The sequence below is a fragment of the Corvus brachyrhynchos genome, unplaced genomic scaffold (assembly GCF_000691975.1).
Source record: "Corvus brachyrhynchos isolate BGI_N302 unplaced genomic scaffold, ASM69197v1 scaffold43, whole genome shotgun sequence".
Lineage (NCBI taxonomy): Eukaryota > Metazoa > Chordata > Aves > Passeriformes > Corvidae > Corvus > Corvus brachyrhynchos.
In genome coordinates this window covers 4,028,114-4,042,253 of record NW_008237353.1, presented here as the reverse complement: position 1 = coordinate 4,042,253, position 14,140 = coordinate 4,028,114, and the positions used below count along the sequence as shown (strand labels likewise).

At 40.9% G+C, this 14,140-nt stretch overlaps 1 protein-coding gene across 2 annotated transcripts in view; it reads right to left on the bottom strand.

Annotated features, from left to right (window-relative positions):
• The window catches only part of E2F3 (E2F transcription factor 3), a 31,865-nt gene that overhangs the window by 10,572 nt on the left and 7,153 nt on the right, over positions 1–14,140 (bottom strand). For both annotated transcript variants that reach the window (XM_008630908.2, XM_017730698.1), the window contains exon 2: positions 659–770. In XM_008630908.2, coding sequence (XP_008629130.1) covers positions 659–770 — 112 coding nt within the window. The remainder of the gene's footprint in view (positions 1–658; positions 771–14,140) is intronic.

Here is a 14,140-nt window from a genome sequence, read left to right as displayed (position 1 = left end):
TCGCCCCATCTGCTCCCCTCTGCCAGCTTAATCCCCCTGCTGAAAACCCCCAAATAAAGATAATAAGGCTACAGCCCCCAGCTCCTGTAGCAAGAAGCCCAGTGCCCCAGGCAATGCAGATGTGCAAAAATTAGTACTTAGAGCAACTAGGCAGTGGCAGTAATTACCCAGAGTCACACTGCAGGGAGAGAAGGCAGCTCGGATCCCTCAAGGAGCATTTATCGTGCAGCGCTGCTGAGGCACAGCACTCTGCAAATCCCTGCCCAGGGAAAGAAGCCCTGGCAGCCAGCTGCTGTAACTCCAGCAGCAAAGGAGGCAGCTGGCTTGATGAGCCTGGCCTAATAACTGTGCGTTTGATCCCATCACACCACCTTCATTCCTCAGCATCCACCTCTCAAGCATCCCAGCATCATGTCCTTGGCTGAAGGGGCAGCCCTGGGCACAGAGGATGCAGGCTGCCCAGCAGGCAGAGGGACACACCTGGCAGCCCAGAGCCTCAGCAGCCTCTCAGCAGCAACCCCTGCATGCTGCAAACCTGCTGTCCATTGCCCAGCTGGGGGGCTGAGTTTGTTGCATACACGTCTAGGTGAGGACAGCAATAAACACACTCTAAGCTAGGTAATGCAGACTGATGATAGCATGTTAAAAGTTCCCCTACTTTTTGGACTATCTGGACTTCTTGTTGCAGCTCTTCCTTTCCCCTTTGGAGTCTTTAGTCCTTCCGCAAGATACTGGTGGCCACCTTCTCCCAGCTCCAGCCTTCGTTTTGCCTGTTAAAAAAAAGATTTTTTTTTTTAAATTGATGGATTGTTAAGAAGTATATTTCACTTTATCAAACACAGTATTTAGATGATAGGAACGGCAAAGAGCAGTGAACTTTTCACAGCAAGGTATCAGTACAGGTTCACAGCCCACATGCATCACAGTGGAATCCAAATATTTACTGGAATCCTAAGGCGGACTTAAATATGTCACTCAAAGGCTAGGCTGAAGAGGTTTTATTTGAAAATTCAGCAATTCTTTTAGATTTGAAAAGCTGAGTGACAATTGCATGGTTTATTTCAGTCTAGTCTGGACCTTCTTAAATAGGTATGAATGATTTCAGCCCTCAGTTGAGTTGAGAACATTTCCTTTAAGAAAAACAAAGACAGTCAGCCTCTCAAGCACCTACGTGTATGAACCCACAAAGCTACCTTTCCTTTGCAAAACTCCTTATATCCATCTCAGTTTGTACAAAAGTAGTGTTAATGCAAGTTATGTTTTTCCCTTCACTATTTACAAGGATGGCTTTGAGAGGACCAATAATTTCCACTACTATGAACTTTCCACAAAGTGAAATACAAGACATGACATCAAGAGCAGCACTGGACAAGTCTTCTCCTCTGCTTCTCAAAAACTTGTCCTCATTGAAAGCACAACCACTACATTTATTTCACATTCACTAGCACGTGCTGCCTACATAAAAGCAAGGTGGAGCAAAAGTAGTATCAGATAGACAATGCCTGAAAATCAGCTAAATGCTGCATTCAGCTCAAAGGGAAGCTGTGTACATCTTGAATAACAAAAAATAGTGAATGAAACTGTTAAACTATGCAACACACAGACAAACTGCAATGAAAACCACCACCAATATGAATTCTGTTCCTCAGCAGAAACACAATATACTATCTTTGGAAACCATTCTATACCCTTCCCTGCCACTCAGGTTACTGAAATTAAGTCTGGGGATACTTGTTATCCTAACAATAGAAAGCACACTACCTGGAAGACAGAGGAAAAAGAAGAAAAAAGTTTTATGTCTAATCAAGTTTGGACAACTGTTTCTGAAGAATGTTGTTTATTCAGTTAGGTAGAGTAGTTCAGAGTACATTATTTGCTTGTTTTTTAAGATTCACCCCACAGGGCTGGATAATGTTTTGCTCCTCAGTGAACCAAGACAAAACAATACATTCTGCTATAGAGTTGTAGACAGGTATTTCTGTATTGTGGATTTATCCTATGCACTTTACTTTGGGTCTGTGACCAACAGAAGGCTCTAAATAAATTAATTTATATGCCTTTATTTATGGATAGCTAACTAACATCTTTCTATTGGACTCTGCTTGCAAACCTCAAACTTATTAAAAGGCAAGTTAAAGCATATGAAACTCATACAAGCCCATGGTGTTAACAGCACGTGCAGAGCACTCAAGCCACTCTTCTCCACATTTTGTGTGAAGGGACACAGAATTCACTGGCGACAGGGCAAAACTGAACCGCATCCTTCTAAGCAATGCAGGCACCACACCCCCAGCAGACCACTGGGGACAGCTTCTAAGGGGATGAGACACCTCTGCTCCGTTCAGCTCTGTAATCCAAGGACACAGATTTCTAAAAGGTCAACTGTTAACAAAAGCATCCAGCTAATACGTTTAGCCAACGTAATTGGATTAAATTAAGATTACAGCTATTCCACAGGGAGAAATACATTTCACACTTTTTAATATAAGTGTTTTTCCACCCTGAGAACTGTAAGAGCAAAAGAAGGAGGGGTGAAAAGGGAACAATTCAGGGCGTGGGAAGACTAGGCCAAAGGGATACAATTAAAGATAAAAGAGAATCTCAAAACCAGGTGTGAGAAGGAGGGGCAATGCTTAAGACGTAAAATCCAGAGATTTGCAGCTCTCTCCATCAGAAGAGAAACTTAGGTTTGGATTATACATCAAAACTTTTTGTCTCAACTTGTTTGCAAGACACAAACAACAGTATTTTGCCTCTGCTTTTGTGGTTAAAGACTTATATAAGTTTCTCCCGTGAGCTCAGAGAGAACACAGACAGCATCCTTTGGCTGCACAGAGCAGCACAAGCCTGCCCACATGCGCTGGGGCTGTTACAAACAACACGCTCTTGTCAGGCTCATCATCACGCTGTACCTACAGACAGCGTAGGGCTAGTGAAAAAAAATACACGACACAGAGAGCTCTACAAGATACTTGGTTTTTAGGATACAAAGCATACAGGAAACTTGAGATACAGAGCAAAATATTTTAGTGGAGTTTAAAAGATCCTGATTACTGACAGGCAATTTTAGGAAACCCTGAGGAATATTTAATTTCAGGCCAGATGTTACACGTCACTCAGCAAGCGCTCGCTTCCCCTTCCTGTTTTACAAACTTCATAACTGATAAGATGCAGGACTGAAGTGGTGTATTCTCTCAATTTCTTCTTTCATGAATTACAGACTAAAGATTTTCTAGTGCTGTTTTGTTTGCACTAGAGATCCTGGGTGACTCACCGTTTCTCTCTCCCATCTCCAAAATTATTCATAGTGCCTTCCGATATCTGGCTTCTCTTCAGAAATCTAAAGATCTGTGATCAGCATAATCAGGGAGCCTTTTAAAAAAACCCTTGATTTGAGTCACTTATTTTTGCTACAGCACTATATTAATTATTTGCACTATTTGTACGAATTAGTATTATTTGTCCTTCTTGCATTACTTGATCAATAATAGCATGCACAACCATCTGACACAGTATGAAGTAACACTGCTAAGAAGTTACAAGCCAAAGGACACCAGCACAAAGCATCCCAGCGACAGGGACAGATAGGAAGCAAAGGGACAAAAAATTTCTCAGTGACTTGAAATCTGAGTGCAATAAATTGGAAGTCAGATTCCTTAGGGGGAGGGTGAAAGGAGCACAAAATACATGGAGCAATGAGACAGGTAAAGCCACAAATTGATACATTCCAGCAACAAGACACAAAAGTAACAGGAAAGTATCCCATGAAGCTGAACCAGACACCTACCTAACCCCTTGCTTAAGACGTAAAAATTGTGGCATCAAGCGCTTAAACTCAAATTTCTCTTCCAATACTATGAGCAATCCCTGATATAAATACAACTATAGACCCACTGTTCAGTGCAGACCACGAAAAACTGCTGGCACCTTGAGCCCTATGTAGGTTTGTCCTTTTAGCTTTAATCCCTTTTTAAAAAAAGAAAAGAAACCCAGATAGCAACCACAATCAACATCAGAGGCAAACCCACAAAAACGTATTTTATAAGAACACTTGTCTCTAGAGGAAAATAGTTTAAAACTCCTAGGATAAGCTAAGTATTTTCAAGTAGGCAGGACCTGATGCAATTCACTTTACAATACTCAGTCTCATGGATTAACCTTTAAGAGGAGGTTGGAGGGAGGTTATGCTTATAGCAGCAAAGAAAAAGAGCAAATGTAGTATTAATTAATTGAAAAAAGGGGTGGAAAATGTGCAAACAGGAAATTATAGCCCATTCCCTTTACTGGGCTGATTTGGCTTCACGGCTACCTGGGTCTATCAGGTTGCTGACACCACCTCTTCTGCATCCTCCCTCCACTCCTGCTCCCCTGGTGCAGGCAGCACCTGATTGATATGTCCTCATCAGCCACCACAGAAAGCTGGTTCAAGAGGTCCCTACCAGCAATAACTTAGTCCTGCTCCAAAACAGAAGTGATTTTTCTGCCAGGTTATCCCTTGTGGGTGATGAGCCTACACTGAGAGCTGCTGAGGAGAAGTGGTGTGACATCCGCCCATGCTCCTTGGGGCATCAGATTGACATTTGAGCAGCCTCACTGTCATGTCACACAGCAATCAACTTCAGTTCTTGGGGAAAGAAACTGGCAGCAATTAGAAATAGAGAATAAATTTCAGAGTGTTACCTTGTAGCAGACAAGTAAGGGCTAAGCATCAGGTAAGAGCCAGCACAGGGTTTTGTCAAGATAGCAGAGCACAGTGCCCAACTGGGGCAGGCAACATCAGTTTTTGAGCACTGCATCATATCCAACCAAAGCCTTATTTTCTATGAGAATTATATTTTTAAGTTTGAGGGAAGAAGCAGTAAAACACTCTCTAATTCTTTCCAGTGATAAAATCTGGGAGAATAACTTTGCCAACCTATGCACACTAAAATTTGTCCTGCTAGATGTGTTTCTTGGCTTTATTACTGGATGCAAGTCAATTGTGCTGTTTGCAAGAGACAGACCTAAGAAAAATTACATTACCTGTGCTACTTCCTGAAAATCTTTTCTCTTAAATATTCCTGCACCCATTAGGCTTCAGCAAGCACATAAAACTTGCCAGAATAACGATCTGAGTTGGGCATATTCTATTACCCAAAAACCCTAAATTTAAAATCATATGGAAAAGTGCAGTCAGTACATTTTCATTACAAGTATGAAGCGCCAAATTCCACTTCAAACTCCTGTCACAGCTCTTGGGCCTCCCAGGCTCTGCACATCCCACCTCCTTGGAGGTCCTATCCAGGCCGGAGACCTATCTACATCCCCTGCTTCCCTAGCAGGCATTCAAGCTGTATTAGAGGAGCAGCAGTCTGATTTAAATACAAAAGGACAAAAGTTGACCTCAGAATGAGAACGAAAGTAACCTGGGACAAAGCCTGCTGAGATGGGGACAGAAGATAAGAATTTATTCCAAAAAACAATGGGATGAGGAGCTGAAAAGAAACTCCAGTTTAGGCTGACTGGGCTGGAAAAACAGGAAGATTGGAAATGACCAAACATGCCAAGGAATAAATTGTTTATATTAAGTGATAGCTGACAGTGAATTAAGGAGCAAGTCAGAGAAATGTGTCTTAGGGCTCAGCTGTGGGTATCTCAGAGCAAGGAGTAAGACAGGCAAGTTAAGCGAGGGACAGTGACTAAGCCTGGTGTATTCTCTAGAAGATGTAACAATTGCTAGGGGCAGATAAAATGGCAGCTTCTCTGTATGTCACCACAATGCTGGTATTACTGGGGAGGGGATGCAAACCTTTCCAGGAAGCACAGATAAATTTTGACTGCAGCAAGGAAGCCATAGCACAGGTTCTTTACCAATCCCCACATACTTTGCACAGGCTTTCTTCCACATTTTCTAAATTAAGCAGTCACTTAAAAATACAATTTAAAAGCTGAGGTTCTGGAGGCACGACCTCTAGAAAGCTGTTCCAGAGGTCAGGAGCTGCAGAGAAGAAAGCAAATATATAACATGAAAGGGTAAATTAAACTGGAGCTTGATGACAAAGGAATACAAGAGAGGAAGCAAAGGAAAAAAGACACCTTGGGGTGAATGCAGAGAAATATTCATACACTAAGGAAATGTCTCCACTGAATGAAGGGATACAGGCTGAGCATTTAGAACACACTCAAATGAACAAACCCTGGTATGCGGAGAGCCGTGCGTGTCTGCCAGAGGGCTGCACCCAGCTGAGGGCATGGCAAACATTCGGGAAGACTGGAAAACAGGGAGAGGTGCAGAGAGGAAAGCAGAGGAGCTCTCAGCAAGGAAGGGGCTCAGCTCTGCTGGTCAGCTCACAGGCAAAGAAACACCCAAGGTCAGCAAAAAGATGCAAGAGGAGTATCAGAGCTTCTGCCTTCAAACTCCTACTGGCAACTCATTTCATACCCACCTCCTCATTTCTTAACAGAAATAAATTTGCAGTTCAAACTCCTGGAAGAGAGAGGGATTTCCATCTTCCATGAAGAAATATTTACCCCAGTGGGCTACACACAGATACCAATAATTTGTACCATACTACCCTTGGTTTCAGTAGTTAACTCTGACAGTATAAAACATTTAAGAGGAAGTTTAAGAAAAGAATAGGAAGATAAAGAAATAGCTGGGAATTAAACTATTTGCATGTAAAAGACAACAAAGTATGCCCTTAAAAGAAAAGTTCTGTAAGTCCTCTCAACTCTTCCCAAAAATACTACTTCTCTATCAAAAGTAGGCATTCCCATACAGAGGAACAAGAGGAACAAGACCAGGAATTACACTTTTAATGAAAACATGACCTCAAAATTCATAGCCATTCATAAGACTGAGGTAAAAGAATACAAAAAGATATCTAAAAATAGTGCCTTGAAAATTGAATACATTGTAAAATCAACACAAGGCAGAAAAGGAGTCTGAAATAATAGCTACTTATCCATCAAGATTATTAGTTGAGTGACAAGCAGCTTGTATTTAAAGTAAAATTTAAAGAATCATTTTATAGCAAATGAAAACACAGCTTACAAAAATCATCCTGATCAATCTAATCCAACACAAAAGCCTCAAATTTTCTTCTCATAAAACAGCAACTGTTTCTAAAAAAGGACCAAGAAAGTACTTTCTATTACAGCATTTTCTGTTTCCTAAGTTATCACTTTATTTTTCAGCTTACAGTTTCGACTGCGGGAAATTCTTCTCTAGTTCTTATATTGAAATTATTAATTCAGCTACAGTCAAGTAGTTTGTTTTCAATGTAGATGAATATTAAAAGAAAATCCCTTTTGTATGTCTTAATTAGGTTTATAATTCAACAAAGAGGCACCTCACAATTACCAAATTAAATGACATTCTGATCATATGCAGCGCCTCCCCATTAGGCATTTGACACTGAGGATTGAACGCTGATATGTTACTCTGGTGAGGTTTCTTTCAAGGCCTAATTAAAACATCCTATTTCAATCGATTTTCCATTTTCATGATTCCTTCAGAAGTATCCAAGTGTCAAGGAAGTCATGAACTGTAAGCACTTAAAGATGAAACCATATGACTTTTACTTAGCTCCAAAAAGTTAAAATGTGGATGGCCAACTTTCAGCAGCAAATTCTTGTTTGAAAGTGGGACCCAAGCCAGAGGAACTGAGCGATGGCCTTCCCTTCTCAGGATAAATGTGCAGGAAGAAGCAACACAAGTGCCATGACTGCCTCCCAGCTGTTGCTGCAGAACATCCCACAAGGCCATTTCTGACACCCACAGAAAGGAACACATCAGTTCTCAGGCTCGCTCAACAACTGGAGCACGGGCAGCTCGCTCCCGTGTTAGTGGCTCTGCGCATCGATGCCACCCCAGTGAGGCACTTCACACTCCGATCTCGAGCCTGGCTGAACAGAAGAACATTTTCAACCACTTTTAAATGAAACACAATGGCCTGAACCAAATCAAGAAAGTACAAACATGCAGCAACAAAAAATGGTGGTTTCTCCTTACACCTACACAACAGGTCATTTTTACTGAAGCAGGATTATAATCTTAATGTACTAATTACCTTTGATTTTCATCCTGATATCTCATGCGACCTGACCTGCCCTCTGGTCAGATTATCTCACAGTCACCAACACTAACATAATTCTGACACCAAGGTAAGTGGACAACCCTGTTTGACATCACTCCATTTTCTGCTCATAGGTCTACTGAAATGCCATGGGATCAGCCCCACTAGATTTATAGTAGCCACTGTAAAAATGTGCAGCTTATCTTGTTTTCCTACTCTGCTGCAGTACTTCATATTTTCTTTGCACTAAAAGAGGAAAGACATTACAACGGTTGTGCAAGACATAAACCAAAGCACAAGCCACATTTCTGGCCTCAAACCAAGAGAATTACACCTATACATAGGAAATGAATCATGTGAGATCTTTCTTATTGCAATTTTTTCCACCAAATACGAAACAATTACTTCTTACTGGAAGCCAATGGCTTTGCAGTGTACTAAGGCTGAAAGCTCCAGTTACTACTTCATGTTGAAATATGAAAAGTTGTTTTCAGGAAACTGCACCCAGTTTTCATCTCAACTGCTAAACTGTCCAAGGTGAGGAGTGTGTGTGTCTCTGGGCAGTCCTGAAACACCTCCATGCAACTCCCCTCATCCCAACAGCTGCCAGAGGCTGAGCTGCACCTGCCTGGTTAAGGTGGAAGCCCTGGAGAAAAAACTTCCAGAAAATGTAATGACAAACAGCCAACACTCGCACACAGAAGCGCAGACAGACTAACCTGTATCTGGGGTGTAGAATCCTGACCACAGGTTTTTGGGGGTGTGTCTGGATGCAGCATGAAGAGTTTCCCTCCCATTCTCTGGGAAGCATGGCCTGGGCCTTGGTGATAAGGCCAGACCTGCCACTAGCAGGCTCTAATGCTAGCCTCATCCTACAAACTTGTGTCAAAGCTACCAGCCTATTTGCCTACCCCCATTCCCAAAGACACCACCTCAGCAAGGCCGCTGTCTCCAGAGCAGAGCTCGGGGATTTTCAGTTGTGGTTCACATCAGTGATTTCTCACCATGCACATCCTTCAAAGAAAACAAGATTGTCACAGAACAGGCCTGATGCTGAACTTGCAAACTGATGGCAAGCAGGTGGGGGTGGGGAACATGATGGGACACAAACAGAGAGGGGATAGGATGTGACAGCAGACCAGCCATGTAAGAGACTTCTTGGTGTAATTTCTTTGTATTTCATTTATATGTAACAGTTCCACCAACACAGGTCCACTTTTTATGTTACCCATTGAGATCAAAGTAAGCCAAATAAGGAAGTGATAGTTCACATGGTTTATAATAGGGCACAACATCTCCATCTGGCTGCAGAGGTGCTTGCAGTGTTTCAGCCCTTCAGGAGACTTTCAGCCCCTTGACTAGAAAGGCTAAAGTTGAACTGGACCAAGGGAAAGAAATCTTTCCTATAATTTTATGGTTGATCCCAAAGAAAAACCACTGCAAAGTAGTCAGTCTCAAAATACATCCTAGAGATATTTTTCTCTTCTGTATTTAAGGACTATTTTTTATTTTAAAAGTCATTAACTTCAAAATAAGATTGTGATTGGACTTGTTCCACTGAGTGGCTTCCACTTTATGTGTGGAAATTAGCACAGCTACTTAGAAAAGAACAACTTTCAAACACTGTCAGTTGTCTGCCAGATTGTTTTTATTAAACAAACAAGTCCTAAGATTGGGGGAGGAAGGACACTGAGAGCTGGAGAATATAACAGGATGAACTTCCTTGTAGGAAATTCCAGTAAATGCCATGGAGTATTAGATAAACAGGTTAAAAATTAGTAGCAGCATTCTGGGCATATATATTGACATAGGAATCAGGAAAAGTGTTATTCCTTACTTACAAAACATACAGAATATAGTGATAAACCTCTCTAGGAAGATGTAATTAATAAGACTGGATACATACAAAGTGAAAAGTGAGGAGAAGGAGGAGCACTTACAAAGCCACACCAGTGCTATTTCAACGTAGGTGCTCTGTAATAGTGCAAGATTGGGCTTGCATCACAAAGTTTGCTCACTAAATTGCCAGTGTAAGCCACAGCATCTTGAGCTTTGTTTTCCTTGGATACAGGATACCTACAAGAAAGGACGATGTCTGTGGAACTTCACAAATGAAGTTTCTGGAGTGCAAGTTTTCGTGTCTGCACAGGTCTGCGATTCAAGATTTCCCACCCTGGCACCCCAAACCTTCCTGTACTCCATACAAAATACCCATACCAAGTTATACCAGAGCAGTGCCAAGGGACTGCATCACTTGACTAAGAGCTGATTCATAGGGAACCAACAAACTTGTACATTCTTCCAAAAATTAATGACAAAAGACATGTAAATACTACAGAAACTACAGCAGAGAGCTACAAACTAGATGGTAGCAAGTTTTAAATACTCAGGTGCACATGAGTTGGGTATTCACATCCCCAAAGTAGGTGAATCCTTTCTTAAAAAAAGTCAACACCAATCTTGACTCCATATTTTTAATTCACTGCCTGAGGTATGATGGCTCTTATATCTACCTACTTTTTCAATTAATGTAATTAGTAATGAGAAGTCAGATCTGAAGCAGCAAAACGTTTTATTTTGAAGTACTATCTTAACCCAGTTCCACCCAAGTATAAAAGCATACAGCAAGATTTCCCAAAAGTAATAAATGGACTTTGAATCCATTTAGGGTGATAAAAATATTATCTAGTTTCCAAAGGTCATTGTGAAAGTTGACAAAAAACATTCAGAAGACCAAGGTGAGGCAATGACTTGCATTTACAGAATCAGTCAATGAGAAGTAACATGGGGTCCTAAGAATTTACTGTAATACAGGATAGTTCTGTACATCATGTAAATTGTGAGATTATTAGCTCACTTTAAGGAAATCTCAATATTTTTCAAACAGATTAACCCTGATAAATCATGTCTGCACCTACAAGTAACTATAATGCTGACTTTGCACAAAAGATTGATTTATCATTCTCAAGTTAATTTAGTTTCGAAAATTAAATTACCAGCATTGCATAAAAAAAAAAATCCTTAAATAACCTTGATGAAGTTATTAACACAATAACCTCCTCCACATACCAAATCTCAGAGTAACAAAAATAAATAACAAGTGCCCAAGAAACAGGAAAACATGGTTTACATATTCAAAAGCAGCTATTCCTAGAAGCAGTTGGAAAGAAGGCTCCAGATTAGCAGAAAGTCACAGAAATAGATAAATGATTGTGAGAAGAGAGCAAGGGAGAGAATCACAGATAGCAGGGACCTAAAGACCCTGGTTGTGGCTGACAGCTTCCCCCATCCTAGGTCTGGAGCTGGTACTGCCATAAGAAGGCTTCTCTTCACAGCACATTTCTTTGGCTACAAACTGAACTTGGTTTTCACCTCGCCTGGGTTGCTAAAATCTAGGAAATTATTACTTCCTTCCTCCTAAAATCAAGGTAGGCAGCTACTGCTTTTACTTTTACTGCACAGGTCAGTTTGGCAACAGCTTACATTGCTGAAATGGCACAGATATAGCCAAGTTCCTGATGTTTTAAATGCTGTGTAATGTCACAAAGAACAACTAATCCACTGAGCTTTCACTGTGATGCACATTTTACCTTGGCAGTATTTTATCAATCCATCAGCCACACCATGGAGCAGAACAACCCAAGAGTGCTGGCAAAATGATGACAAATTGATTTCAAATAGGAAGTTTTACTTTTTCTCATTGACAGAGAGAGAATAAAAAAAAGACAAGACAGCAACAGGTCTTAAGTGAAGTGAATGAGTGTTGGTAGACTAAATTAATTTTCTTTCTCACATTTAGGAAAATTCTGTGATGCACAGGACAATCTAAAACAACTGATATGACAGCAAAATTTACAAGACAACAACCAAAACAGATGGTTTTCCAAGGAGTCACAGGTAATAAATTTCTAGAGGAGAAGACATTAAAGTTACTGTTCTTTCTTAGATTTTATAGGATATTTTTTAAAAAATTATCTCTTCTGGCTTTGGTGAAGCAGAAAATGTGGGGTCATACAGTCAAGCAAGGACTTGAACCTATGCGAAAACTGACCCACACCAGACACAATCTGTCCCTTCTACTTTGTCTTCTTTACTATGTATTCCCTTAACTAAATACCCTGAGATGACTTCTCCAGAAAAATTAGTAGCACCTTGAAGTCTCAAATTTTAAAATGAAGTGAATTTGCATTTTTCTCTCTAATCCACTCTTTCATGAAAGAAAAGAATCTGACTTTCTAATATGACCTGCTACATATCACAGACCCTCCCTAGCTGCTGTGCTATTGTAGCCAAGGATAGGAGTGCAATTTTAGAATCTTGGTTATAAAAATGTAATGAACAAGCACCTGTCAGGAAGGACCATAAACACAGTTGCTCCTACCAAAAAGCAAGTAGAAGGACTTGCTAACCTCAAGACTGTTCAGAGTCAAAAACAGAGCATAACTCTACAGTGAAATTAGAGCAAAACAGTCATTGGGTCAAAACTTGAAGGTGTAATAAACTCATTATTTTCCCCTCACTTAACAAAAAATTAATTTCCACTTAGAGTTTGCATTGTTTAAGCTTTCAATATTAAATTCTTTATGTGCTCAAGTTCAACAACTTCAGAAGTCCTTTAACACCAGAATCATCTTGGGGAGTGGCTGAGGTGGGAAAGTGTCTCTGGAGATCACCTCCTGCTGCTCAAAGAGAAGGGAACTAGAACTAGAATACAGCTCAGGGCTGTATTCAGTTGGGTTTTTAATATGGCCAGTGAATGCAACTCCACAACCTAAGGGACCTCTTCCAGCATATGATCACCTTTGCTGTGTAATCTTCTGTTTAAATGGAATTTCTTCATTTCAGTTAGTGCCCATTGCCTTTCATCCTGTCACTGGCCACCACTGAGAATAGCCTGGCTCCATCTTCTTCACTCCTTCCCATCATGTGTTTAAACACCTCCAGGCTCAATAGTCCCAGCTCTCTCAGACTCTTCTTCTATATGAGATGCTCTGAGGCCTTAACCACCTTCATAGCCCTTCACTTGACCTGCTCCAACATGTCCATGTCCTCTCATAATGGGGAGGCCAGAACTGGACCCAGCATGTCAGATATGTCTCACCAGTGCCAAGTAGAGGGAAAGGATCATCTCACTCTGCAAAGCTGCTTTACAGCAGGTTTGTCCCAGCCTGTTCTAGTACCCAAAATTATTCCTCCCCAGAGGCAGGACTTTGCACTTCCTTTTGCTGAACTTCATGAGATTCCTGTCAGTCCCCTTCTCAAGCCTGTCAATGTCCCTCTGGACAGCAGTGCAACCATCAGCTATATCAACTACTACCCCTAATTCTGTGTCTCATGTATCAATCCAGTCATTCCTTAATATTAATTTCATAAGCAAAATATTGTTTAAGTTGCACTGAAGGGCATTTTCTTCAGACTTCAAATAATTTATGCTGCCCTGTTTAAAAGCATCTTCTATTTTCAAGATTTTTCCCTTAAAAATACTAGCACTGAATCACGTATGTTATTTTAGGTATCAGTTGCACCAAAACTGTTGACTGAGGCAAAAGTATCCCCACTCTCCTTCCCTTTTTTGTACATGCCAAGATGCAAGCCTCAGTGCCATCGCCTCTCAGGACTGTGCTGGAAGCTGGTGTGCAGTTGCTTGTCCACTACAGACTTCTCAGAAGTGCTGCTTTCCAGGATACAGGCCCCCTTTCATAAGGCATGGCTTGCATTCCCTGCTCTCTGGCATACAACTTTGCCTTTCGCCATATTAAAGACACAGTATGTCTGAATGTGCCTACAGAGCAAGTTGTGAGAGCTCCATTATCATTTACTATTCTGCTGGCAATTACTATCAGTAACAGTTTCTTTGTTTACTTCTGTGATGATGATGAAACCCATGGTATTGAGATTAGTGCAAATACTCACTGGAATCAATCAAAAGGACTCTTTTCCTGCCACTTAGCCAATTTTTAAACCAACTTCCTACTGGCAGTTATTTTGTTAATCAAAAAGCTTTACAAAATTAAATTTATTTTCTATCAGCCTCATTCACACATCAGACAGCTGTACCTTTGTTAACTTCTAGCTTTCAGCAG